The 27,665-nt window shown below is 42.5% G+C and overlaps 1 protein-coding gene across 1 annotated transcript in view; it reads left to right on the forward strand.

Moving 5' to 3' along the window:
- Nucleotides 1–27,665, forward strand: part of ANO4 (anoctamin 4) — a 364,269-nt gene that overhangs the window by 276,098 nt on the left and 60,506 nt on the right. Inside the window, 4 exon segments of the mRNA XM_040415706.1 lie at nucleotides 10,936–10,991; nucleotides 12,694–12,815; nucleotides 20,240–20,374; nucleotides 22,419–22,515. Coding sequence (XP_040271640.1) covers nucleotides 10,936–10,991; nucleotides 12,694–12,815; nucleotides 20,240–20,374; nucleotides 22,419–22,515 — 410 coding nt within the window.

Here is a 27,665-nt window from a genome sequence, read left to right on the forward strand (position 1 = left end):
ATTGAAAACCTTGGGGTGTCTTCTTTTCAAAATAGGGTCACATGTGGGGTATTTATACTGCCCTGGCATTTTAGGGGCCCTAAAGCGTGAGAAGAAGTCTGGAATCCAAATGTCTAAAAATGCCCTAAAAAATTTGCAGACCAGTTAATCCCCTTCATTACTAAATACTGTAACCATTTATTACAAGGCTCCACACCCCCACCCGAGTTCTTAGCAGCCAAAATTACTGTGATCCCCAAACCTCATACAGACCCTCTTTTACCCTCCAACTATAGACCCATTTCACTTTTGAATATAGACAACAAGTTGTTCACCTCCATCTTAGCGCGTAAACTTAATAGAATTCTCCCTAGCCTGATACACAAAGATCAGGTGGGTTTCATCCCCATCAGGGAAGCCCCAGATGATATACGGAAGGTCTTGGGATTAGTTCATGAGGTGAACAGGACTTCAACTCCAGTAGCTTTACTAGCGCTGGATATAGAGAAGGCCTTTGATACAGTCTCTTGGACCTATCTTTGGCGGACTCTCTCCCACTTTAACATTAGAGGCCCTTTTCTCTCCGCTATTCAAGCTTTGTACTCTTCGCCTCAGGCTAGTCTCAAATTACCTTCCTCACATCCGTCATCTATACCAATTTTTAGAGGAACGCGCCAAGGTTGCCCCCTCTCCCCAGCCCTTTTTGCACTAGCCATAGAACCATTAGCGTTAAAAATTAGATCTCACCCAGACATAACAGGAATCTCGGTTGGGGGTGTGGAATATAAATTGAGCCTTTTTGCTGACGACCTTTTGTTAACAGTCACCAATCCTATCATTTCATTTCCCTCCCTTTTGTCCCTACTAAAATTTTTCTCAGATGCATCAGGCCTACTAGTCAATCAATCTAAGTCGGAGCATTTGTTGGGTAATGTCACCTCTCAGGTTTCTGAGATTCTTCAGAGCGAGTTTCCATTTTAACACAACATGCACTTCCTTCCATATTTGGGCATATCGCTGACCAAAACACTTAACACCCTGTATAAATATAATTATCATTCCATGTTCACTCAAATATGGAGGGACCTGCAGTCATGGGAATCTCTTCCAGTTTCCTGGGTGGGTAAGATCCATATAGTAAGAATGGTGGTCCTTCCACAGCTACTATACCTATTCCGCACCCTACCGATCTGAGTCCCAGCGTCAGACCTGGGGGCTCTCCAGGCGGACATCCTTAAATTTATTTGGGCCCATAAACGAGCTCGTATTTCTAAGCTTGTTATGTGTCGTCATAAGGCTTGTGGTGGCCTTTCAGTGCCAGACTTAGCTCAGTATTACAGGGCTGCCAGATTAGCTCAACTATTTCTGACTCACCTCCCTGCACAGGCTCAACCTATATGGGTTTCCCTTGAACAATCGCTGCTGGGGCCGTTCTCCTGGAGAGCCCTTATTTGGACCACCTCCTCATTACCCTCCTCACTCCGTACCAAATCCCAACTCTCATACTACGCTTTGCTCCTATGGAGATCCATTAGGTTCAAGCGCTCCCTCCAATCTAAACCGTCCCCCTTAGAATATCTTTTGGGTAATCCGGCTTTCTCCCCTGGACTCCAATCTGGGGCTTTCTCATGGTGGGTCGAAAAAAAAAATTGTGCTCCCTCCGGGATTTCCTAGTACGGGGTAAAATCCTAACTATGCCTGACTTCCTTGAGAAATTCACCCCTCCAGCTCGTGAGCAATTCAATGTCCGGAGAGTATTCTCCTTCCTTCACTCCCTAAAGAATGGTTCACATATTATTATACACCTTTTGAAAGGCTAATGTCCTTCTCTCTACATAAGCAGGGTTTATTGTCCCGGATTTACTCGGCTCTCACTGCGCCTCCAGAGGATTCTAAGCTTCGTTATATGTTGGAATGGGAGGCTGATCTGTTAGAGGAATTCAGTGTATCTAGGTGGCACCAACGTTCCCAGACACTCTCTAAAGGGTCGTGGCAAACTACCCTGGCAGAGACCTCTATTAAGATTCTCCACCGGACATATTTGGTTCCTGCCAAATTGCACCACTTCTACCCAGAGGTCCCCTCTACTTGCTTCTGGGGTTGTGGGGAGGAGGGCACGATGTTCCACACGTGGTGGACGTGTCCCATGGTTTCCAGGTTATGGGGTCGCATTTGTGATCTGCTCTCATCCTTGTTGGAGCACACCCTCCCCCTTAAACCCCGGTATTTCTGCTTGGAGACAAGCCATCTAAACTAACGAATGCTAGGTTCAAGTTGGCCCAATTCATCCTGCTTGCTACTAGGATACATATTGCTTCTCAGTGGCGTTCCTCAATTTTGAGCTACCAAGCGTGATTGATAGAGTTAACAGGATTTACCAATACGAACGGATGTCAGCTATCCGCTCTGATACATTTCCCTTGTTTGAGACTGTCTGGGAGCCTTGGTCGTCCTCTCCCCACTCTGCCAATCTTTCGCTCTACTCTGAACTTTGATAGGTTACAGTATATATCGTATGCAACTAAGGGATGGAGGTAAATATGGGCCTGCTTTTTGCTGATCGCCATCCAAGACTTAACTCACGTAATTTTGAACTGCATGACTGCTACCCCTGACTACTTGATATTTTCCTTATTTTCGATTAATTAATTTATTCTATGTCTTTTTGTTCTTTGTATTATTTGTTTATGCCTACTTGACTGGACGCTATGTCCTTTATTTTATGCACAATGTACTGTGTACCTTATTATTGTGAAAAACTTTAATAAACATCATTGAAACATAAAAATGCCCTCCTAAAAGAAATTTGGGCCCCTTTGCGCATCTAGGCTGCAAATAAGTGTCACACATGTGGTATCGCCGTACTCAGGAAAAGTTGGGCAATGTGTTTTGGGGTGTCATTTTACATATACCCATGCTGGGTGAGATAAATATCTTGGTCAAATGCCAACTTTGTATAAAAAAATTGGAAATGTTGTCTTTTGCCGAGATATTTCTCTCACCCAGCATGGGTATATGTAAAATGACACCCCAAAACACATTGCCCTATTTCTTCTGAGTACGGCGATACCAGATGTGTGACACTTTTTTGCAGCCTAGGTGGGCAAAGGGGCCCACATTCCAAAGAGCACCTTTAGGATTTCACAGGGCATTTTTTACAGATTTTGATTTCAAACTATTTCTCACGCATTAGGGCCCCTAAAATTCCAGGGCAGTATAACTACCCCACAAGTGACCCCATTTTGGAAAGAAGACACCCCAAGGTATTCCGTGAGGGGCATGGCGAGTTCCTAGAATTTTTTATTTTTTGTCACAAGTTAGCGGAAAATGATGATTTTCTTTTTTCTTACAAAGTCTCATATTCCACTAACTTGTGACAAAAAATAAAAACTTCCATGAACTCACTATGCCCATCATGAAATACCTTGGGGTGTCTTCTTTCCAAAATGTGGTCACTTGTGGGGTAGTTATACTGCCCTGGCATTTTAGGGGCCCAAATGCGTGCGAAGTAGTTTGAAATCAAAATCTGTAAAAAATGGCCGGTGAAATCCGAAAGGTGCTCTTTGGAATGTGGGCCCCTTTGCCCACCTAGGCTGCAAAAAAGTGTCACACCTGTGGTATCGCCGTACTCAGGAGAAGTTGGGGAATGTGTTTTGGGGTGTCATTTTACATATACCCATGCTGGGTGAGAGAAATATCTGGGCAAAAGACAACTTTTCCCATTTTTTTTATACAAAGTTGGCATTTGACCAAGATATTTATCTCACCCAGCATGGGCATATGTAAAATGACACCCCAAAACCCATTCCCCAACTTCTCCTGAGTACGGCAATACCACATGTGTGACACTTTTTTGCAGCCTAGGTGGGCAAAGGGGCCCACATTCCAAAGAGCACCTTTCGGATTTCACCGGCCATTTTTTACAGATTTTGATTTCAAACTACTTTGCATGCATTTGGGCCCCTAAAATGCCAGGGCAGTATAACTACCCCACAAGTGACCCCATTTTGGAAAGAAGACACCCCAAGGTATTTCATGATGAGCATAGTGAGTTCATGGAAGTTTTTATTTTTTGTCACAAGTTAGTGGAATATGAGACTTTGTAAGGAAAAAAAAAATAATAAAATTCAGCATTTTCCGCTAACTTGTGACAAAAAATAAAAAGTTCTATGAACTCACTATGCCCATCAGCGAATACCTTAGGGTGTCTACTTTCCGAAATGGGGTCATTTGTGGGGTTTTTCTACTGTCTGGGCATTGTAGAACCTCAGGAAACATGACAGGTGCTCAGAAAGTCAGAGCTGCTTCAAAAAGCAGAAATTCAATTTTTTTTTACCCAAACCATTTTTTTCTTACCCAAACATTTTTTTTTAATCAAAGACATGTAGAACAATAAATTTAGAGAAAAATTTATATATGGATGTCGTTTTTTTAAAAAAAAATTTACAACTGGAAGTGAAAAATTTCATTTTTTGGCCAAAAAATCTGTAAATTTCGATTAATAATAAAAAAAGTAAAAATGTCAGCAGCAATGAAATACCACCAAATGAAAGCTCTATTAGTGAGAAGAAAAGGAGGTAAAATTAATTTGGGTGGTAAGTTGCATGACCGAAAAATAAACGGTGAAAGTAGTGTAGTGCAGAAGTGTAAAAAGTGGCTTGGTCATTAAAGGGCTTTTGTCACCCCACTAAACAGTTTTTGTTTTTTTTGGTTACTTATAATGCCTATAATGCGATTTATGCATACATACTGTAATTGCTAGTAGCAAGGTAATTTGCATATTTTAAAAGTACGTTTTTAACAGAATCTGCTAAACGAAAATGATTAATTACAGTATGTATGCATAAATCGCTTTATAGGCATTATAAGTAACCAAAAAAAAAAAAAACTGTTTAGTGGGGTGACAGAAGCCCAATTATGCAACCATAATATTTTATGTTTATATTTTTTCTTCCCTCCACCTAAAAGATTTCAGTTTGTTTTTCAATTGAGTTGTACAGTTTATAGGTCCCATTAAATGTGGAAAAAGTTCTGAAATGATTTATTTTTGTCTAATTTTCTTTACAGCACAGAAACCTGACATTTTAACAGGGGTGTGTAGACTTTTTTATATCCACTGTATATAGTTATACTGCCCGTCTGACACCAGTACATTGTCAGCAGTGAGTGCTGACAGTGTTCGTGTGATCTGTATGCCTGGCACGCTTGCCAACTATCTAGCCACTGGGAGATACAGGAGTTCACTGCCGGCTCTTCTGCATCTCCCAGCGCTCATTACTCAGCACACCGGGCATACAGATCACATAGACACTATCAGCTCTCATTGCTGAAAGTGTACCGGTGTTACACAGGGCAGTATATAGATATATACAGTTAGTGTCAGACTAGGGTACTTAGGGCCCACCAGTGTAACTGATTCTGGGGGCCAACCTTAGGGCTCCTGCACACAAACTAATTTTTTTTCCATGTCTGTTCGCTTCACTTCAATGGGGCTGCAAAAAAAAAAATGACTCCATGTGCATTCCGTGTCTGTATGTCTGCATGGCGTTCTGCCACATGATAGAGAATGTCCTATTATTGTCGGCATTACAGACAAGGATAGGACTGTTCTATTAGAGGCCGGCTGTTCTGTTCCACATAATGTGGAATGCACACACCCGGTATCCATGTTTCGCGGATCCGCAATTTGCGGACTGCCAAACATGCAACGGTCGTGTTCATGAGCACTTATTAATATAAATATTAAAGATGAAGTATGATGGCAGACATTCACAGCAAAATGTACAAACATATACAGGTGAAACTCGAAAAATTTGAATATCGTGCAAAGTTCATTTATTTCAGTAATGCAACATAAAAGGTGAAACTAACATATGAGATACTCATTACATGCAAAGTGAGATATTTCAAACCTTTATTTGTTATAATTTGGATAATTATGGCTTACAGCTTATGAAACCCCAAAGTCACAATCTCAGGTCCCCTTTGCTCAGGGGGTATGGACTAATTAGCTGACTAGAGTGTGACACTTTGAGCATAGAATATTGAACCTTTTCACAAAATTCAAATTTTAAGCAAACATTCCACAGGCCACCATCAACAACCTGATCAACTCTATGCAACGGAGATGTGTTGCACTGCGTGAGGCAAATGGTGGCTACACCAGATACTGACTGGTTTTCTGATCCCTCCCACCAGTAAGGCAAAACTGTGCACATTTCAGAGTAGCCTTTTATTGTGGGAAGTCTAAGGCACACCTGTGCAATATTCATGCTGTCTAATCAGCACGGCCCCATATTGCAAGGATCTGTACACAATTCCTGGAAGCTGAAAACATCCTAGTTCTTGCATGGCCAGCATACTCACCGGACATGTCACCCATTGAGCATGTTTGGGATGCTCTGGATCGGCGTATACGACAACATGTTCCAGTTCCTGCCAATATTCTGCAACTTCGCACAGCTATTGAAGAGGAGTGGACCAACATTCCACAGGCCACAATCAACAACCTGATCAACTCTATGCGACGGAGATGTGTTGCACTGCGTGAGGCAAATGGTGGCTACACCAGATGCTGACTGGTTTTCTGATCCCTCCCCCCAGTAAGGCAAAACTGTGCACATTTCAGAGTAGCCTTTTATTGTGGGAAGTCTAAGGCACACCTGTGCAATATTCATGCTGTCTAATCAGCACCTTGATATGCCACACCTGTGAGGTGGGATGGATTATCATGGCAAAGGAGAAGTGCTCACTAACACTATCCTTAAATATTAAAATAAAAAATCTGGCACAAAATATATGCTCGCCTGTTAAAGGGCCTCTGTTCACTTTTCTAGTTATCCTCTATCCACTGGATCGGGGATAACTAATTGCTGGAGCGCCCACTGATTGAGTGGCAGGTCAAGCATATTCCCTGCCTCTCCATCTATTCTCTATGGGGTCGCTGGAAATGGCAGAGTACAGAGCTGGTTATTTCCAGTGGTCCCAAAGAGAATAAATGGAGCAGCAGGGCATATGTGTGGCCTGCCACACCATCAAAAAGGGGGAACAGGACCCATTCCTGGGATCAGTGAGGGTCACAGAATCGGACCCCACAAATCATATAGTCATGCCCTATGGTGTGGAGAGGATAACTTGGAAACCTAGACAACCCCTTTAAATTCTCCACCACTCCACCACCAGTATCTTTTTATATGGCAGTAGTGATGCCTGTAAATACGGAATATCATCACTACCACCATGTAAACCATTTGTGTCCATACTGGAGAATGTGACGCACTGTGCAGAATTTTTTGGGCATAAGTCCAACCCCCTTTGCGGGTCATAACCTTTAACAAAGCCCAAGCAAAGGTGCTAGAGGAGCAATGTGAGCAAAGGGCACAAACGGAGGGTCATAACCGAAACAGAGGCATTAGGGTCACCTGAGGCAGGGTAATAGTGGGGATCCTGGAGCAGGGGTAACTGTAGAAGAGGTAATGTTAGCGGTGCATTTAAAGTGGGAGCATCTGGAGCTGGGGCATTTTTGGGGGTGCACCTAAAGCAGAGGCATTGGGGGGATCTAGTGCAGAGTCCCCCCAATGCCACTCTGAACTCTGCAGAGAGCAGCACACATACAGAGATCTGAGTCTACTATAAACAAATCCCCTACAGCTCACTACTGCCACACACCTGAGAAATCAGCCCAGCACCGCAGAGGAGTCCTTCTCTCCTGTAGCTACAGTTTCCTGACAGCAGGGAGGGCAGGAGGATGGCCAGACATGTTCTCTCCTCCTTCACTGCCAGAAGCCCGGGAAGTTTAGAAGATACTGCAGGGCCTCCTGTTCAATTTACACGAGTAGGAGGCTGCATCACTGTGCGATACTGCCACCTAGTGGCTACAATAATTATCTCTCCTGAGAAACAAGAGAAATAATTACTCCTCCGTCTTATTTCCAGGGGCAGGAGACTGGGGGCCTACCGAGGAATCCCCCGCCTCCCCGGTAGGCTAGTCTGAGCCTGTATATAGTATTGGGAGTTGTTCAAGAGTATAATAAATTAATGTAACAGCAGGAAACATTATAAGATAATTAACCAGCCATTGGTCACCTGCCAATTCTAGCAGTGATGCTCAGCATTCATGTGTATGTACATCATGTCATTGTTGCATCAATGTGAAAATACAAGAGCAAGAAGGCATTTTTTACATGCAGTAGGTAGTAAATGCAAATGAAAGTCTAGCACTTTTTAATGTGTCTTTCACTTCTACTTAAGAAAGAGAGGTGACTTTTACAGTTGTGTACTCTCTTCATCCCAGCAAATGTCTGATTTGTCCTTTAGCCCTGCACAAGTGATTATCATTGTGGCCTTCTGTTATGCATCTTGATTTTATAATGGTAATAAAGGTGTTATGTACTGTTGATGCAGCATGACTTGTGGTTGGGATAATGAATAAGTGTTTCCATCTGACTGAACAGAGTTTGGCAATTAGCATGTAAATTAAGAAATTATTACCCACACAATAGCCATTCAGAATATGTCAAGCAGAAATGTATTTTTGAATCAGACAGAAGAAACTAAACTGTGGAAATTAAACTCATAAATAGTGTTGATTGCGAATATTCTAATCGTGAATTTTTATCTTGAAAGTTCGCACTTCAGTACCCATGATCCCTCTTGCTTGTGGGCCAATGAGAAGGCTGCAATATCTTTGATTTTCGCAATCACGAAAATAATGACGAGATCACGAATTCTCAAATTCGCGAATATATGACGAATGTTCGCCAAAATATTCGTGAAATATAGCGAATTCGAATATTGCTCCTGCCGCTTATCACTGCTCATAAACACATTTCATGTTCCAACCAACAGCACCATTGCCTACTGGAAAATTAAACTGACGCCATGATGCTGCCGGGCTTCTTAATAACGATTTAATTGTTCTGTTTAAATTTTCAATTTTACGCATAGCATGCACCATTTTATAACTTCTTTATCTCCCTCATAGTAGAGTGGAGGAGTTAGGAAGGGCCATGTGCAACAGACGGGGTACTACCAGGGGTCCCTTAAAGTGAAAGAGTTTTGTCGTGACGCCAGTTGCATTTCAGCAACGAGGGACTGAGTCCCCCTAAGTAGAAGGTATTGGTGGTACCCAGGTGTTGGAATGCCAGAATGGTGTGAGGGTAGCCTATGGTGCCCCTTTAGGTGTGGCTGTGCACTTGTCACGGTGCTCCTACCTGGATATCCTGGAACCCCAGGCGTTGTCGTCCGCAGTGCAATCAGGGGGAATAGTTGAGAGATTTGTAGAAATGATTGAGTCCAGACTTTGTATTAACGTTGCAAACAGCTTTACTTGAATAAACTTGCATCAGAGAACAATCTTCCAACTTTATTTTGGTCACCAGCAATAAGTTTTGGCAGGCAAACACATTCGGCCTGCTACATCTGAACCTTTTTAGCTCTGGTGTGCTGTCAGATTAAATAGAAATGTTTCCTTTCTCCAGTACTTAGCTTGGTAGTCTTTATCTTGATCTGTATCTTTATTTTTATCCAGGGAACTTCTCCTCCTGGCTTCTGGAAGCTTTCAGCTATGGGCCTCTATGCCCAGCAGACCTTAGGGGTGCTCTCCAGGCTTGCACACACCCTTCCCCTTACAGGGGGTTAGCTAGACTGACCTTCAATAACTAAAACTCCTCCCTCTCTAGAGAGGGCTGGAATGGATAGAAGGTTCCATTCCAGGCAAACTAGCTCTGCCAATACTGCCGCCATCTGCTGATAAACCAAGTACATTACACTTTAACAGTTACAAAATCAGAAATACAGATTCACATTATGCAGGACCTAGCAATTAATACACAGGATGACACAGCATCAACTGTAGGTGATAGTAGAGGGCCGTAGAGGTGGTAATGCCACTCTGGGGCGTTACACATGTTTAGAATGTTATTAACTGTACTGTAGCATCATGATGTCGGTGTAATCACCAAAACTCTGGTGACAAGTTCCGTTTAAGGCTCTATGTGTACGGCAACATTATGTCTTCGTATTAGATTTAAGTTGTAGGGAAATTTCACACAGTCTGTGGGATCATACTATACCTCCATATGCCTCTGATTTCATACTGAAGAATGCAGTTATTTCTGTCATATGGATATGGCCATATCAGAGGCCATATTAAGGAGGTTTTCTCTCCTAGAGAAGCACCATAAGACAGTACACAGAATGTCTGTGGTTTCATAGATTGTAGCCATTGGGACTTAAAGTGGTTGTGCAAATATGGGGCTTGTACTGCATGACAAATGGTCACATGAAGCAAGGGGATCCGGTCACCACTACGGCCAGTGATTGAAAGAGAAAAATCTTCCCTTTACACCCCTGCCAAGTGTGTGTTTGTGTGGGGTTGCCACCCCCCTTCCCCCCCCAATTCTTGCACAACCCCTTGAAGAGCTCATGCACATTGGAGAGACGCATGTGTGGTGGCACAGGATCCTGATGTGTACATAAGCAAGGGGTTGTGCCACTAATAACACTTATTCCCGATCCACAGAGTAGCTGGGATCTACATCAATCAAGAGAACAGGGGAACACAAGTGCCGCTGAACTGACCCATGAGAATGTAGCGGTGCTACGTCACGACTCCATTCTCTTCTATGGGGTTTCCAGGTACAGCACTCTCGGAAATCACATACAAGTGAATGGAGCAGTGGACGTAGCAATGCTGCATTCTCATGGGGAAATTCGGTGGAACTTACGGACCCCAGTTCTCATGATCACTGTGGGTACCATCGGTTGAACAGCCAGCGGTCAAACACTTATTCCCCATCTTGTGGACAGGGAATAAGTATTATTAGTAGCACAATCCCTCTAAGGGGGATCTCCAGGAATTAACAAAATCTATTTTTTCGGGATGACCTCTAAACTTTAGATGGTTATTGACAACACTGCATTTTCTGCTAAAAAGACTTTTTTTTTTTTCCTCAGGACTGAACCGCTTGCTTTCTAACTGCACTTACGAAGCTGCATTCCCTTTACATGAGGTATAATCTGACGTGCAATCTGTGATTCTTGTTAAGTCAGTCCATTTTTAATTTATATATCGTGATGTCGTAAACATTGTTACCCAGCAACATAGATTTAATAAGTTTTCTAGGGTAAGTTCATGCAGATTTATTGCAGAATTTTCTCCAAATGTTCCAAACATGTACAGTAAGTTGATTTTGTAGAAATCTATGCACAAACGTTAGGAAAAACTGCACATTTTTCTTCCCAAAATGCTATTTTTGAAACCACCCTGCAGTTTATTAAGCTGTTTTGGAGCTAAAGCCAGAAGTGGATGCAGCAGGAAAGAGAAGTGCAAGTCGCTCCTGTGTTTTCCACTCTCAAGTCTAGATTTTGTCTTTTTGTGCATGAAAAACTGCTATACTAACTGCTGAGGTTTTATTTTATGAAAAAAGCTGTGTGAAACTACCTTAAAGTAGTTGGTAAACTTTGAATGGTCCCTTTTTGTTAGAAAGGTTCCCCCAAAAATGGGCTCATCACAGATTGCCATGTCGCTGGGATCCCTTGTGTGGCAACACGTATATAATTTTCTTACAGCCTTACTTACTACAGGGAAAATGAAGAATATCATTGTACCCACAGAAATCGACAGGCTGTGTATGCTATTCACGTACATGCAGGGCCCTCCAGGTATAGAGGTGTTCTTTGTAGCCACTCTCCCCTAATACACAGGGGTCCCGCATTAAAGAATCACCTCTGTTAACCTAAATTATAATAATAGCATATCTGAAAATGTATTTTTTTAACAAGAGAACTAATTACATTGATATACTTTTATATTTATATTTCATGATATTCTACAGAAAAGTAAATGACAGGATAATGTAAATGTAGTGCTTGTATACAGTTGCCATTCTGGATACTTGTATTTATTAGTATTCATATAAACATATACAATGCAGGACAGTGTCAGACTGGGGTACCTAGGGACCACCAGTAAAATTTATTTTGGGGGCCCATCGTATGGATACATTCAAATATAATAAATAATCTAACAAGTTTTTTATATGAACATAAGCTGGTTGATGTGCTGTAAATTGAATATATGTATGTAGTGTACTAAATCTAATGTGTTATGTGCCACTTGTGCAGGGGGTGGGAGACTAGGGGCCAACCTTGCTCAGGGGCCCACCGGGGGATTCCCCTGTACCCCTGTGGGCCAGTCCGAGCCTGATGCAGGATACAGACTAGATAGCAGTGTACAAATCTCTCACTATTAGGCCTCTTTCACACGGATCGTGATTTTTTCACGGATCCGTTGTTCCGTTTTTTGTTTCCGTTGTGTTTCCGTTTCTATTCTGTTTTTCCGAATGGCATATACAATATACAGTAATTACATAGAAAAAATTGGGCTGGGCATAAAATTTTCAATAGATGGTTCCACAAAAACGGAACGGATACGGAAGACATACGAATGCATTTCCGTATCTGTTCCTTGAATGGAGCCACGGAACGTGATTTGCGGGCAATAGTAGGACATGTTCTATCTTTCAATGGAACGGAATAATGGAAATACGGAAACGGAATGCATACGGAGTACATTTAGTTTTTTTTGCAGAACCATTGAAATGAATGGTTCCGTATACAGACCATATACGGTTCGCAAAAAACAGCCTGTAAACGTGAAAGAGGCCTTACATTGTTGAAATTGGTGATTTTTTTGTCTTATTTGTATTTAAGGGAGGTTACAGAAGCAAAAACTCAATAAAGACCCATGGAGCAGAAAATCACAGACATCTTCTTTTTGAGTGCTGGGCGTCCTGGGGGGTGTGGTACAAATACCAGCCTCTGGATCTTGTACGGTAATTTGAGTGTCTCATTCTGTGGCAGATGGTATTTAGAACAATTTTCATTTACTTTTTAATTTCATGGTGATGATATCTGACAGTTTATTCAGTCATTTAAAGGGGTTCTACAGTTTGTTTTAACTGATGATCTATCCTCAGGATAGATCATCAGCATTTGACCGGCGGGGGTCCGACACCCGGCACCCCCGCCGATCAGCTGTTTAAGACAGCGGCACTCCAGGAGCTCCGCGGCCTTCTTACTGTTTACTGCAGGCCCAGTGACGTCACGACTAGTATCAACTGGCCTGGTCGCGGCTAAGCTCCGTTCACTTGAATGGAGCTTAGCCCCACCCAGGCCAGTGATACTAGTCGTGACGTCACTGGGCCAGCGGTAAACAGTGAGAAGGCCGCGGCGCTACTGGAGAGCCACTGCCTTCTCAAACAGCTGATCGGCAGGGGACCCCCGCCGATCAGATGCTGATGATCTATCCTTAGGATAGATCATCAGTTAAAACAAACTGTAGAACCCCTTTAAGTATTATGGCTATATTCATGGAATTTGCAGTGCAAAAAAAGTGCTCAGTGACTACCTGCTAGAATGAAGAATTATTGAGACAAGTAACTAAGAGTAAAGTTGTGAAACCTAGCTATTTAATAGCAATGGCCGTCAATGACATAACATAATAAACTGTCTGCTTTACATTAAAGGGGTTGTCCAGCCTTTACTAAGTGATGGCCTATCCATAGGATAGGCCATCACTAGCTGATCGGCAGGAGTGAGACACCCTGCACCCCTGCCGATCAGCTGTTCGAGTATAGCCAGGAGCGGACTGGGAACTTAAAGTACAAAAAAACTACAAGTGGCCGCAGATATCACAGTGCAGCACAAACTACTAACCCAGCAGAACCATATAACACAGTGCAGCACAAAATACTGCCTAAATTAACTAATGCTGAGAGCATCAGATCTTTTTGTACCTGGCTTTTGGCCAAGAGTGGGGTTTAGGTGGCCTTCTGGGCATCGTCCCATTGGGAAATTTCCCTGTAGGGTCTATGGCCAGTCCGCCCCTGGGTGTAGCTCACAGCACAGCTACGCAGAAACATCAACTATGTAGTGGTCAGAGCTCATCACTGCAGTGCTGGAACTGTTGACTTCAATAGGTACAGTTGATGGCACTGTGCGGTTCCAGCACCAACCTCCGACGATTGAGTTTAAACCTGAACAGCTGATCAACGTGGTGTCGGATCCCTGCCAATCAGCTAGTGATGGTTGATCTTGAGGATAGGCCATCACTTAGTAAAGGCTGGATAACCCCTTTATTGTCCAAATAAATCCAACACAGCAGATCAACATTTTATCATGTCATTAGCCCATGGATTCTGTATAAGACCACCTATTGGAGTGTAAAGCTCACATTTGGCCATTTCGGTTGAATTATATTTTTTGTGTTGGTGAAGATAAGACAGGGACCTACACAACGTTCTTGGCCATGAAAAGCATCACGAGACCAAACATTTCAATGTATTACTGCCTGTATGGACGGTAATGTAAGTGAATGGTGTCATATTGTGACTGGCAAGTTGCTGTAACAGTAAAAATGTTTAAACCAAAATAGGTTACAACAAAAGAAGGGATATTGGTCAATCAAGAGCAATAAATCACTTACAAACCTCTCAAAATAAAGCTAGCTCAGCAATACATACATAAAGAAACCTACAACAAAACACTGAGACTAAACAGCTATGGTTAAAAAGCAATTTTATTGGAAATATATAAAAAAACATACAAAAAGAGATGACAGACGTAAAAATACTGAGTGCGGTACACCACTGGGAGATATATATCATGAGTATGACCCAAAGGGAAGTAAAAGGAGGGAGTGCTAAAAATAACCACTGAGTGGGCGTCCATACATGTAAAGTGCCAAGTGCTGTGCTGGTAATATGCAAAAAAAGCCCTATTACATAACAGAGGCAGTATCCCCACCCTACCTACAAACACAAAGTAACATGAAATATATTAAAGTTATGACATACCCATAAAAAGATGATATCGCCTCAGAAAGACCGCACACCCCGACGCGCGTTTCGGTGGAACGCCTTCATCTGGGGGCACGGTTCTTCCTGTAGGAAGGCTCTATTTAAATGGAAACCCCTCCAATCAGATATTGACTAATTATAATAGATTAAAAACATAACCCAGGAAATGCCAGCCATCCAATCAGGAGTCTCTTGTGTAAATTGGGAGCGCGGGGCGGCCACGCAATGGCCAATCGCGCTCTCCTCCACCCACCCTGGGGTCAAATCCAGGATCCAGCTTCCAGTGGGTAGAACCGTGTTGTAATCCCAGGGGAATATAATACCGATAGAAATCCCCAGAGTAAATATAGCTGTTCCCCCAACACATGGAACAAGGTTTTATGTTGAGAGTAAAAGAGGACCTGACTATTGAAGACCAACTCAGTATATATACAGTTCAAGAAGTCTAACATAACTCAATCAAACATGAACAGCATGCAAACAGACATCCCCTCCCGAGTGTCTTAATGAAAGAATAGGGAGAGAGGAGACGCATGTGATGGGATTATCTCCTGAGTGTATCATAGGGTGATCTACTCCCCTACCCCGGAGTTAGTTATCTTAATCCTATCACTAACACAATAGAACAAAGGGACAAATAAACTAACACATTCATTGGGAGTCTCAGTGCAGAGTTAACCCTTTTTGTGTTGCGGGATACACACCCTGCACTTTTAATGTGCAATAGGAAAGATGCGGCCTATAACTCCACACATAAATCAGGGTTAATAGTTCCTTGTAATTCCAAGAGGTCTTAGGCGGTCTCCATAGTTCTGGGTCCATAGTCCATAGGAAGGAGGCTAGCCCTCAAGCTTCTCCAGCAGCCCTAGTGATGTTCAGTCCGTCACAGACACAACCAGTTCTACTCACATTGTAGGGCAGATTCCCAGAGAACCCCCTTTAAACTGCTCTGGAAAAAAGTTTTACTACTGCACAGTTTTGATAAATGAGGCTTTTAAAAATGCACCAAATTTATCACACAGCACGAGCCGCTGTGATAAATCTGATTATAAACTGTCTACATTTAAGACCATATTAGTAAATCTACCCACTGTTGTGGACTCCTAATATGAACCAGCTAGCCTGCTAATCCACACATACAGTCAGGTCCATAAATATTGGGACATCAATACATTTCTAACATTTTTGGCTCTATACACCACCACAATGGATTTGAAATAAAACGAACAAGATGTGCTTTAACTGTAGACTGTCAGCTTTAATTTAAGGGTATTTACATCCAAATCAGGTGAACGGTGTAGGAATTACAATAGTTTGCATATGTGCCTACCACTTGTTAAGGAACCAAAAGTAATGGGACAATTGGCTTCTCAGCTGTTCCATGGCCAGGTGTGTGTTATTCCCTCATTATCCCAATTACAATGAGCAGATAAAAGGTCCAGAGTTTATTTCAGGTGTGCTATTTGCATTTGGAATCTGTTGCTGTCAACTCTCAAGATAATATCTAAAGAGCTGTCACTATCAGTGAAGCAAGCCATCATTAGGCTGAAAAAAACAAATCAAACCCATCAGAGAGATTGCAAAAACATTAGGCGTGGACTGTTTGGAACATTCTTAAAAAGAAGGAACACACTGGTGAGCTCAACAACACCAAAAGACCCGGAAGACAGAAAACAACTGTGGTGGATTACCGAAGAATTCTTTCTTTTGCCAGATCAAGAACACTCTCCAGGAGGTAGGTGTATGTGTGTCAAAGTCAACAATCAAGAGAAGACTTCACCAGAGTGAATACAGAGGGTTCACCACAAGATGTAAACCATTGGTGAGCCTCAAAAACAGGAAGGCCAGATTAGAATTTGCCAAACGACATCTAAAAAAGCCTTCACAGTTCTGGAATAACATCCTATGGACAGATGAGTCCAAGATCAACTTGTACCAGAGTGATGGGAAGAGAAGAGTATGGAGAAGGAAAGGAACTGCTCATGATCCTAAGCATACCACCTCATCAGTGAAGCATGGTGGTGGTAGTGTCATGGCGTGGGCATGTATGGCTGCCAATGGAACTGGTTCTCTTGTATTTATTGATGATGTGACTGCTGACAAAAGCAGCAGGATGAATTCTGAAGGGTTGCGGGCAATGTTATCTGTTCATATTCAGCCAAATGCTTTACAACTCATTGGACGGCGCTTCACAGTGCAGATGGAGAAAGACCCAAAGCATACTGCAAAAGCAACCAAAGAGTTTTTTAAGGGAAAGAAGTGAAATGTTATGCAATAGCCAAGTCAATCATCAGACCTGAATCCGATTGAGCATGCATTTCACTTGCTGAAGACAAAACTGAAGGGAAAAAGCAGGAACTGAAGACAGTTGCAGTAGAGGCCTGGCAGAGCATCACCAGGGATGAAACCAAGCGTCTGGTGATGTCTATGCGTTCCAGACTTCAGGCTGTAATTGACTGCAAAGTATTAAAAAGGGAAAGTTTGATTTATGATTATTATTCTGTCCCATTACTTTTGGTTCCTTAACAAGTGGGAGGCACATATGCAAACTGTTGTAATTCCTACACCGTTCACCTGATTTGGATGTAAATACCCTCAAATTAAAGCTGGCAGTCTGCAGTTAAAGCACATCTTGTTCGCTTCATTTCAAATTTATTGTGGTGGTGTATAGAGCCAAAAATTTTTGAATTGTGTCGATGTCCCAATATTTATGGATCTGACTGTATGTATGCACTATTAGACTGCCTTTGACCTCTGATGTTCTTCCTATGGTTGTAATCAGTGGCGTAGCGTGGGTTGCCAGCACCCGGGGCAAGCCAAGTATTGCACCCCCCCCCCAACCTGTGGCCACGCCCCTTTTTACAAATAATGCAGTAGATGTCACCTGCAGTCCTATTTAACACTACAGATAACACAGTGATAACTCTCTGAGTACAGATAATGTAGTAGATGGGTGTGAGGCCCCAGAATTCAGAACACACACAGTGTAATCTGAAGTCTAGGGCTGGGCTTCGGCAGTGTGGCCCAAATTCTATATCCACACCCCCTCCCCCCCAAAAACAGATATTTGGATGGACATAACATACATTGCTATGAAATATACAGGAGAATACAGCACCATACCTCTTACATCCAGTGACATCTCCTGTGATGTAGACTTTCCTCAGCGTCCTCATTCGGAAATAGGACCGTCATGATACATCACTCCCCCTGCCTTCAGCCCCTCCAGCATACAGTCCCATGTAAGTTACAACCTTCCCCCTGCCTTCAGCCCCTCCAGCATAGAGTCCAATGTAAAATGCATCACTCCCCCTGCCTTCAGCTCCTCCAGCATAGTCCCATGTAAGATACAACCCCTCCCTGCCTTAGCCCCTCCAGCATACAGTCACATGTAAAATACGTTAATTCCCTGCCTTCAGCCCCTCCAACATACACTCCCATGTAAAATACAAAACTCCCCCTGTCTTCAGCATACAGTCCCATGTAAAATTCAGCACCCTTCCTGCCTTCAGCCCCTCCAGCATACAGTCCCATGTAAATATTATCACCCCCACTACCCTCTCTTTAGACCCCTCTAACATACAGTCTCCAGTACAAAGATTATTCCTTCTCCCTTCCTTCCCTGCAAAAAGCCCCCCAAGTAAAAATAACTTTTAGTTAATAATAGTCACTATTCTCCTCCACACACTGACCTGCAGACTCTGCTCCTTTCTCCAACATCCTGCTCTGTAGAATCTCCCGCTCATATTTAGGCCCCGCCCCCTGGATGACGAGACTCCGCCTCTTCCCCTGACATCATACCTCCTAGGATCAACTCCATTCCAGACACTACGGTCGCTTTACTGCCTCATAGGCTTCAGGCCACTAGCCTGAAGCCTATGAGGAAGAACAGAGGGGACGGGAGCCATAGGCTCTCATGGCCCTCATTGAAATTTCAGCTGCCTGGCGCCCCCTGCAATTTTGCGCCCGGGGCAACGGCCCCCTTGCCCTCCCCCCCCCACTTTACACCCCTGGTTGTAATCACACATGCAGTTTTGGTGACCATCACAAAAAAAATCTGCATGTGTAACGCTAGCCTAATATAGGGTTGTTTTGACCAGCTACTTCCTAGAAATAGTACTGAAAAATAGAACAAATTTTGTACAGTTGTTTTACAAAAGTTACTTATAATTTAATGATTAGATTTATTTTTGTCTTTAGTCGGTGACTCAGTATATTTGTACAGTAGAGACATATGAATTATGTGCAGCTGTTACTCAATAAAAATTTAATGGAAACTTGAATTTAGTTATTTTTCCTCACTGGTAGTTTATTAGGCCATACTTTACCATACTTCTGTTTCTCTTCTGTTATAAATCTGCTCCATGCACTGACTTCCAGTTGAGCGTGTGCTAGACTTGTGTTAATACACAGCAGCCAATTTGCAGGAGCTTACCAGCTTATCCAGAGATGAACTGATGGCCCCAATAAATATACTTTAATAGCACTCACAGCGCTGGAGAGGAAAAAATGCTAGTGTTGCAGTAGTGCAGAACATATTTCTAGGTATGTTTTTCTTTTTGCATTATTTTCTGGGAACCTAATTTTTTTTCTTCAAGATTATATTAAGAGCTTGTTTCTATCTGCTTTGGAGACTGCATTTGGGACCTCCATCACAGATTCAGTTAAAAAGACTGGACAAGAAAGTCCTGCATGCAGGACTTTTTGGTCCGGGAACAAAACTCGTTCCCAAATGGAAACTGTAGTTACTCCATGGAATATGTTCAGCTCTGTTCATCTCAGTTATGTGCTGAATCCAGCACTTCCATCATTTCTGTTGTTCTGCTCCTCTAACTGAGGAACCCTAACCCTAACAGACTATTCAAGGTCTGAGACCTTGGTCAAAGTTATCTGAGTGCTCAAATCTCCTTGGGTTCCCATACTTTTGCAGGGTACTCCTTTCCTTTTTTCTCTCTAAAATTGTGCAAAACCAAAATAATACACTGATATTGCAAAATGTTGAAAAGTGTGTTTACCTTTATGCCTTTTGGAGACCATTTAATCTTCAACTTGCATAACTGTTCACAGTAACAGTAAGTTCCGTGCCTGTATTGCAGCCCACAAACAGCGAATCTGTAATACAGTATATGGGCACCGGCCGTGTGAATGCCATATCATGTATGCAGACCCATTGGCTTGAATGGTTCCGCAATTTGGAACATATGGTGTTGTGCGGAAGGGAGGCACAGATAGGAAGCCCAAGGAAGGACTCGCAGTGCTTTCATGGGTTTTCGGGTTCATGGCTCAGCATGGCAAAAAGGTAGTCTGCAGCGTAGGTACGGACACCACACATTCGTGTACATGAGGCCTTCTTTGTAAAAATTCTAATTTATTAATTGCTTATGTTGGTTTTCTTATAGGCGGTATTTTGGAGAGAAGATCGGTCTGTATTTTGCTTGGTTGGGTTGGTATACTGGAATGCTATTCCCAGCAGCAGTTATCGGACTATTTGTATTCCTATATGGAATGTTTACATTGGATAGCTGCCAAGTCAGGTAATACTTTCATTATTATTTGTCATCTGCAAAATTCAGATTTACCCCGAGTTCTCAGTATTTTACATCTAGCACATTTTGCTTTGCACTGATATACACTGGATGGCCTGCCTGGACACATAGGGGGTCATTTACTATGCTGAAATATGCCTACATTAGGCACATTTGATGCACAGATAGCAACGCAACGGTTAGTTGCACCGCTATCTGCAACTTCTCCCCGCTCACGGCAGGTCTAAAATTGTGAGCGTGATGTGTGCGGGGACGGGGCTGGTCGGCAGGCCAGTGTCATTCACCATTTTCTACGCCTGAAAGGTCTAAATGTAAGACCACTCAGAAGCTGTCTTACATTTAGAACTGGCGCTGGATGTGCCGAAGTTATGGAGAGGCCTGCGCCTCTTCATAACTTTAGCGGATCCACCGCCAGTTTAGGGCTTTATTAAGACCCATAGGGTCCCTTGTCATGGGTTATATGGCTGGCCTTGTTTTAGTGGCGGTGCAGCCTTCTTATTTCAATATGCCACAATCCTGCTGGGCAAATATAAAAGTCATACACATGGTTTCACTCACCACCCTTGACTCAGTCAGATAAAATCTATCACACAGATGTCTCTAGGTCTGCATTCCTTCGTTCTCCAATATCTTGTATAATACGTGAGGTTGGCATCATCAATATTTATTCATATGAAGTGGATGAGATGCCGTCATCTGTGTGGTGGCTTTTACTGTATATTTGCTCAGCGTATAGACCTTGACGGCCATAAATATCCCCAGACACACAATGCTTGCTTACCTAAACTTTTTTGTGGTCCATTTACCACCACTGTACTAGATAACATCTATTTATGGTATATTAGGTAGCTTGCAGAAACAATTGGCTGGTGGTATTAGTGGCATTGAGTTATTTTGTGAGGCAAATTATGCATCACCATTTTCCTTGTGCCCTAATCTTTCATGTAAACTTCCAACTATACCCCCCATTTAATTTGCATCTCAGATACAAGTCCTTCAAAGTAACAGGCATTTAATAACTTATCTTTTATCATAAAATCCTGGAGACGCATAGACTCATCTATGGACGCTGCAGCAGGCTTGTACCAGTAGCTTGTCATTGAACATAAACCTGTTGCATTTATGGTGTCTGATCTGCAGGCGGCATGTTATAGAGCAGGAGCTGAGCGGATTGATATATAGTATAACATGTATTTTTTTATTCATTTGCATCCCTGCTCTTTCTATTATAAAAAGTCCAGTGGGCAGTCCTATTCAGTGAGTGACAGCCTTCCCAGTATGAATATGTTATCAGAGATGGCTGTCACTAAGTAGGACTGCCTATTGGACCTCTAAGCATAGAAAGAGCAGAGGTGTAATGATAGAATGATTAAAAACACTAGTTATATTGAACCTTTTCCCACAAACTCTGTATCATACTGCTCAGTTCCTTCTGCCCTACAACAGGCTGCACACAGACAGGACTGCAGACACAAAGTAACAGGTTCAAGGACTGCATGTACAAGGTGACAACTTCAAGCTTCTCAGGCTCAGCTACTCCAGCTTTATAACACTTTGCCTGCCGATTGCTCTGCATTTTCATTTTGACAGGTTCCCTTTAAACATGTATTTTATCTACACCTTGAAAAAATTACTTTAGCTTTAGACATACTAAGGACAAAGTTCCAAGTGTCCCTTTGATAAGGTATTATTTGATCTACTCACTTTCCCAGCTAGGCAAGCACCATCTGTATGATCTCTCTTTTTTCCTTTGCACAATCTGTATGATCTCTCTTTTTCTTTCATATAAAAGACGGAATATGGAAAATCACAGTGTTCTTCATTCTTTTCAAATTACTTCATGCAGAAAGAAAAAATAGGACAACCATTATATACCAATTAGCTCATTTGACTATATTCTGCTGGGATCACTGTGACAATGCAGTGTAGTACAGCTTCATATACTTGGAGAGCAGTTTAAGGCCATAATTGATCAGTCCAGTGGAAGAAATATGTGTCCAGCAAACTGTGTCTCGTTCTTATGTTTTTATAGCAAAGAAATCTGCCAAGCCACAAATGTAACCATGTGTCCACTGTGTGATAAATACTGTCCCTATATGAAGCTATCGGACAGCTGCATCTATGCCAAGGTAATCCAAAACTCAACACAGTACGGTACATGTAATGACAGAAGACTAATACATGTAGAACAGGTAGAGAGCAGGACAGCATGTAGAACTGGTGGAGAGAAGTACAATAGATGAAGATCTGGGAGATAGTAGTACAGTACACATACAGGTAAAGAGAAGGACAGCATAAGTAGAACTGGTGGAGAGAAGTACAATACATGAAGATCTGGGAGATAGTAGTACAGTACACATACAGGTAAAGAGAAGGACAGCATATGTAGAACTGGTGGAGAGAAGCACAGTACATGAAGATCTAGGAGATAGTAGTACAGTACACATACAGGTAGAGAGAAGGACAGCATATGTAGAACTGGTGGACAGAAGTACAATACATGAAGATCTGGGAGATAGTAGTACAGTACACATACAGGTAAAGAGAAGGACAGCATAAGTAGAACTGGTGGAGAGAAGTACAATACATGAAGATCTGGGGGATAGTAGTACAGTACACATACAGGTAAAGAGAAGGACAGCATATGTAGAACTGGTGGAGAGAAGCACAGTACATGAAGATCTGGGAGATAGTAGTACAGTACACATACAGGTAGAGAGAAGGACAGCATAAGTAGAACTGGTGGAGAGAAGTACAATACATGAAGATCTGGGAGATAGTAGTACAGTACACATACAGGTAGAGAGAAGGACAGCATGTAGAACTGGTGGAGACAAGTACAATACATGAAGATCTGGGAGATAGTAGTACAGTACACATACAGGTAGAGAGAAGGACAGCATAAGTAGAACTGGTGGAGAGAAGCACAATACATGAAGATCTGGGAGATAGTAGTACAGTACACATACAGGTAGAGAGAAGGACAGCATAAGTAGAACTGGTGGAGAGAAGTACAATACATGAAGATCTGGGAGATAGTAGTACAGTACACATACAGGTAGAGAGAAGGACAGCATATGTAGAACTGGTGGACAGAAGTACAATACATGAAGATCTGGGAGATAGTAGTACAGTACACATACAGGTAGAGAGAAGGACAGCATAAGTAGAACTGGTGGAGACAAGTACAATACATGAAGATCTGGGAGATAGTAGTACAGTACACATACAGGTAGAGAGAAGGACAGCATAAGTAGAACTGGTGGAGAGAAGCACAATACATGAAGATCTGGGAGATAGTAGTACAGTACACATACAGGTAGAGAGAAGGACAGCATAAGTAGAACTGGTGGAGAGAAGTACAATACATGAAGATCTGGGAGATAGTAGTACAGTACACATACAGGTAGAGAGAAGGACAGCATATGTAGAACTGGTGGACAGAAGTACAATACATGAAGATCTGGGAGATAGTAGTACAGTACACATACAGGTAGAGAGAAGGACAGCATAAGTAGAACTGGTGGAGAGAAGTACAATACATGAAGATCTGGAGATAGTAGTAGTACAGTACACATACAGGTAGAGAGAAGGACAGCATATGTAGAACTGGTGGAGAGAAGTACAATACATGAAGATCTGGGAGATAGTAGTACAGTACACATACAGGTAAAGAGAAGGACAGCATAAGTAGAACTGGTGGAGAGAAGTACAATACATGAAGATCTGGGAGATAGTAGTACAGTACACATACAGGTAGAGAGAAGGACAGCATAAGTAGAACTGGTGGAGAGAAGTACAATACATGAAGATCTGGGAGATAATAGTACAGTACACATACAGGTAGAGAGAAGGACAGCATATGTAGAACTGGTGGACAGAAGTACAATACAAGAAGATCTGGGAGATAGTAGTACAGTACACATATAGGTAGAGAGAAGGACAGCATAAGTAGAACTGGTGGAGAGAAGTACAATACAAGAAGATCTGGGAGATAGTAGTACAGTACACATACAGGTAGAGAGAAGGACAGCATATTTAGAACTGGTGGAGAGAAGTACAATAGATGAAGATCTGGGAGATAGTAGTACAGTACACATACAGGTAGAGAGAAGGACAGCATAAGTAGAACTGGTGGAGAGAAGCACAATACATGAAGATCTGGGAGATAGTAGTACAGTATACATACAGGTAGAGAGAAGGACAGCATAAGTAGAACTGGTGGAGAGAAGCACAGTACATGGGGATCTGGTAGATAGTAGTACAGTACACATACAGGCAGAGAGAAGAACAGTCCATGTAGAAGAGGCGTAACTAGAACGCCTGGGTCCTATAGCCAGGGGTGCACCTATCCTTTCTTCTGCCTGAGGGGAAAATTGAAATGTCCCCCCTACCTGTGCCAAATCTCCGACCCCCCCAACCCTACTGTTAAAGACATGTGTGGATGGACATTACATACGATGCTTTGAAACACACATGGTCATAAATCACCAAATACCTATTGCATCCAGTGATGTCTCCTATGATGTAGATGTTCTCTTACCTCATCTTTCTCCATTTGGACCAGACTTCTTTGACAACTTCTTTCAGCTGTGTCTCATTTCTGCAGAGTTAGACAAGCAGACATTTTAATTTCCTCACTTTTCCTTCATCCTTCCCCTCCTGGTGCCCCATCATTGTTATCCTGCTGCTACCTGATACTACGCACCCAATGCCCACAAATACTACACTGCAGAAATGACAATGACATGCAGATTGTCCCCCCATAGTAATAGAGCTCCCAGACTGCACTCAATAGTAAGTAAGCCCCCTACAGTACCCTCAATAGCAAGAATGCTCCTCAAGACTGTCCCCTTTAGTAGTAATGGCCTCCATATTGTGCCCAATAATAATAATGCCCCCACAGTACCCTGAGTATTAATAATGCCACATAGGGCCTCTGGTAGAAATAAGTCCCCCTATAGTGTCCCCAGCAGTAAAAAGGCTGATATATAAGGCACCCTTATAGAGCCCACAGTAGTAACAAGTGTCCACAGTAGTTATAATGCCCCCTATAGTAGACCCATTTTATAATGCCTCCTGTAGTATCTCAAAATATTTATAATGTCCATTGTATTGAATGCTCCGCTTCAGTGCCCCCTATAGATATAATGAACCCTGTAGTGCTCCTTGTATTATAATGTCCCCTATACAGTAGTGTCAGTACATATAATGCTCTCACCCCCAACCCGTGTAGTGGTGGCATATATAATGTTCTAGCCTCGTAATATAATTCCCCCTGTAGCAGTAGCATGTATAATGCTCCTATACCATGTAGTATAATGCCCCCCTGTAGTGGTAGTATATATAATGCTCTCTCCCCTGTAGTGGTAGCAGATATAATGCTCTCACCACATTCCCCATAGTCCCCCTGTAGTATAATGTAGTAAGTATATATAATGCTCCTCCCCTCTCCTCTGTAGTCCCCCTGTAGTGGTAGTATATATAATACTCATCTCGCCTCATGGCAGATGTGGCCCTGCTCATTGCAAATTTTTAAACAGGGGCTTCTCCCATGGGACTTTTCCCCACACTCCACCCTCTCCTGCGGGTATTCAATACTGCCCATGTTCACCATACAGCCCTCTTAGTGCCCCCTTCACAGTAGTTATGCCCCCTTTAGTGCTCCAACACAGTAATCATGCTCTCTTAGTGCCGTCTTCACACTAGTTATGTCCCTTTAGTGCCCAAATACAGTAGACTGATCCCTTAGTTCCTCCACACACTAAAATGACATTAGTGCCCCCACACAGTAGTTATGCCCCCTTCATGCCTGCATGCAGTAATTATTCCCCCTTAGTGCCCCCACCACAGTAGTTATGCATCCTTAGTGCCCCCACACAGTAGTTAGGCCTCCTTTGTCCCCACACTGTAGTTATGCCTCCTTTTTGCCCCCACACAATAATAATGCCTCCTTTGTGCCACCACACAATAGTTATGCCCCCTTTGTGCCCCCAAATAGTTATATCCCCTTAGCGCCTCACATACTAACCAAGTCCCCTTACTGCCCCCAAACAGTAAAATGCCATTAGTGCCCCAACACAGTAATTATGCCCCTTTAGTGCCTGCACACAGTAATTATGCCCCCTTAATGCCCCAAAAAGTAGTTATGCCCCCTTTGTGCCCCTACACAGTACAATGCCCCATTAGTTTCCTTTCACAGTAGTTATGCTCCTGCACAGTAGTTATACCTCCGTTGTGCCCCCACAAAGCGTTTATGGTGGAAATATGGTGAAAATTGATAAGGTCGGGAAAGGATCTTCGAGGAGGGAGGAGACCCACTGGCCATGACAGTCAAAATGGATCTTATTATTCCCAACTAAACTGCTGGATCACAGTTCTGGCTTATGCAGAACCATCTTTCCTTAATCTCCCCAAAATGTCTTTCAGAGATTCTAGTAAATACCACTTGGTTAACGTGAAGGAAGCCATCAATTGAGTTATTTCTTATTCTGAACAGTGTAATATGACAAATATCCTCCGCTTTCTAAAGAAACGAGAAGTTGTTTTCTCTTTTCCCTTGTCAGTTTCCAATCTCTCAATATGAAAACGTATTTTTCATTGGTCTGCCACTGTATGTATTGTGGGAACCTTGTTATATAACCATTGTTGTAGGAAACTACTTTTTGCCAGTAAACAGAATGAAAAAGAAGGGGTAGATTTTCTCTTTTAACATTATCTGCACCCCCTCCCTTCTCCTCAATAGAGAATGAGAAGTAGCGTGGGCTTCAAAGGGTTGGTCAGGCTTCATAACATAGTTAGCATTTGATGAACCATTGACTAAGAAATCTGGGTGAACCGACATCCCCAGAGTCTGTGATACATATTGGTGGTAGACTCTTTGCATTTTGGACAATAAGTAATTCTGTCTTGGCATTGTGAGGCAAATTAAAGCCAAATATAGCTTTCTGCATAGTTCAAAAATTGGTATCCCTCCAAGTTTCATTTAAGATCATACTTCTTACGTCACACCATCCTTCAAGTATTTTATCACCTGCATCTGCCCTCCCTAACTGATGAGTCTAGATTTGGAATAAATGAAAAGAGGAGATCCGCAATAAAACATCAGAGTATTATTAAGGGAGGTAATACTCAAGCATGAGACCCGCCAACTACATGGGGACACTTTTAGTTTTTTTTCCAGGGCCACTTTCACAGTCTGCACCTGCCTCTCTGAATAACCAGTGCTTTTTTAGTCTCAGGTGAAAAGCCATTAAAATGTTCTTTGATTTCCACTCCC

This window comes from Bufo bufo, chromosome 1 (genome assembly GCF_905171765.1).
Source record: "Bufo bufo chromosome 1, aBufBuf1.1, whole genome shotgun sequence".
Lineage (NCBI taxonomy): Eukaryota > Metazoa > Chordata > Amphibia > Anura > Bufonidae > Bufo > Bufo bufo.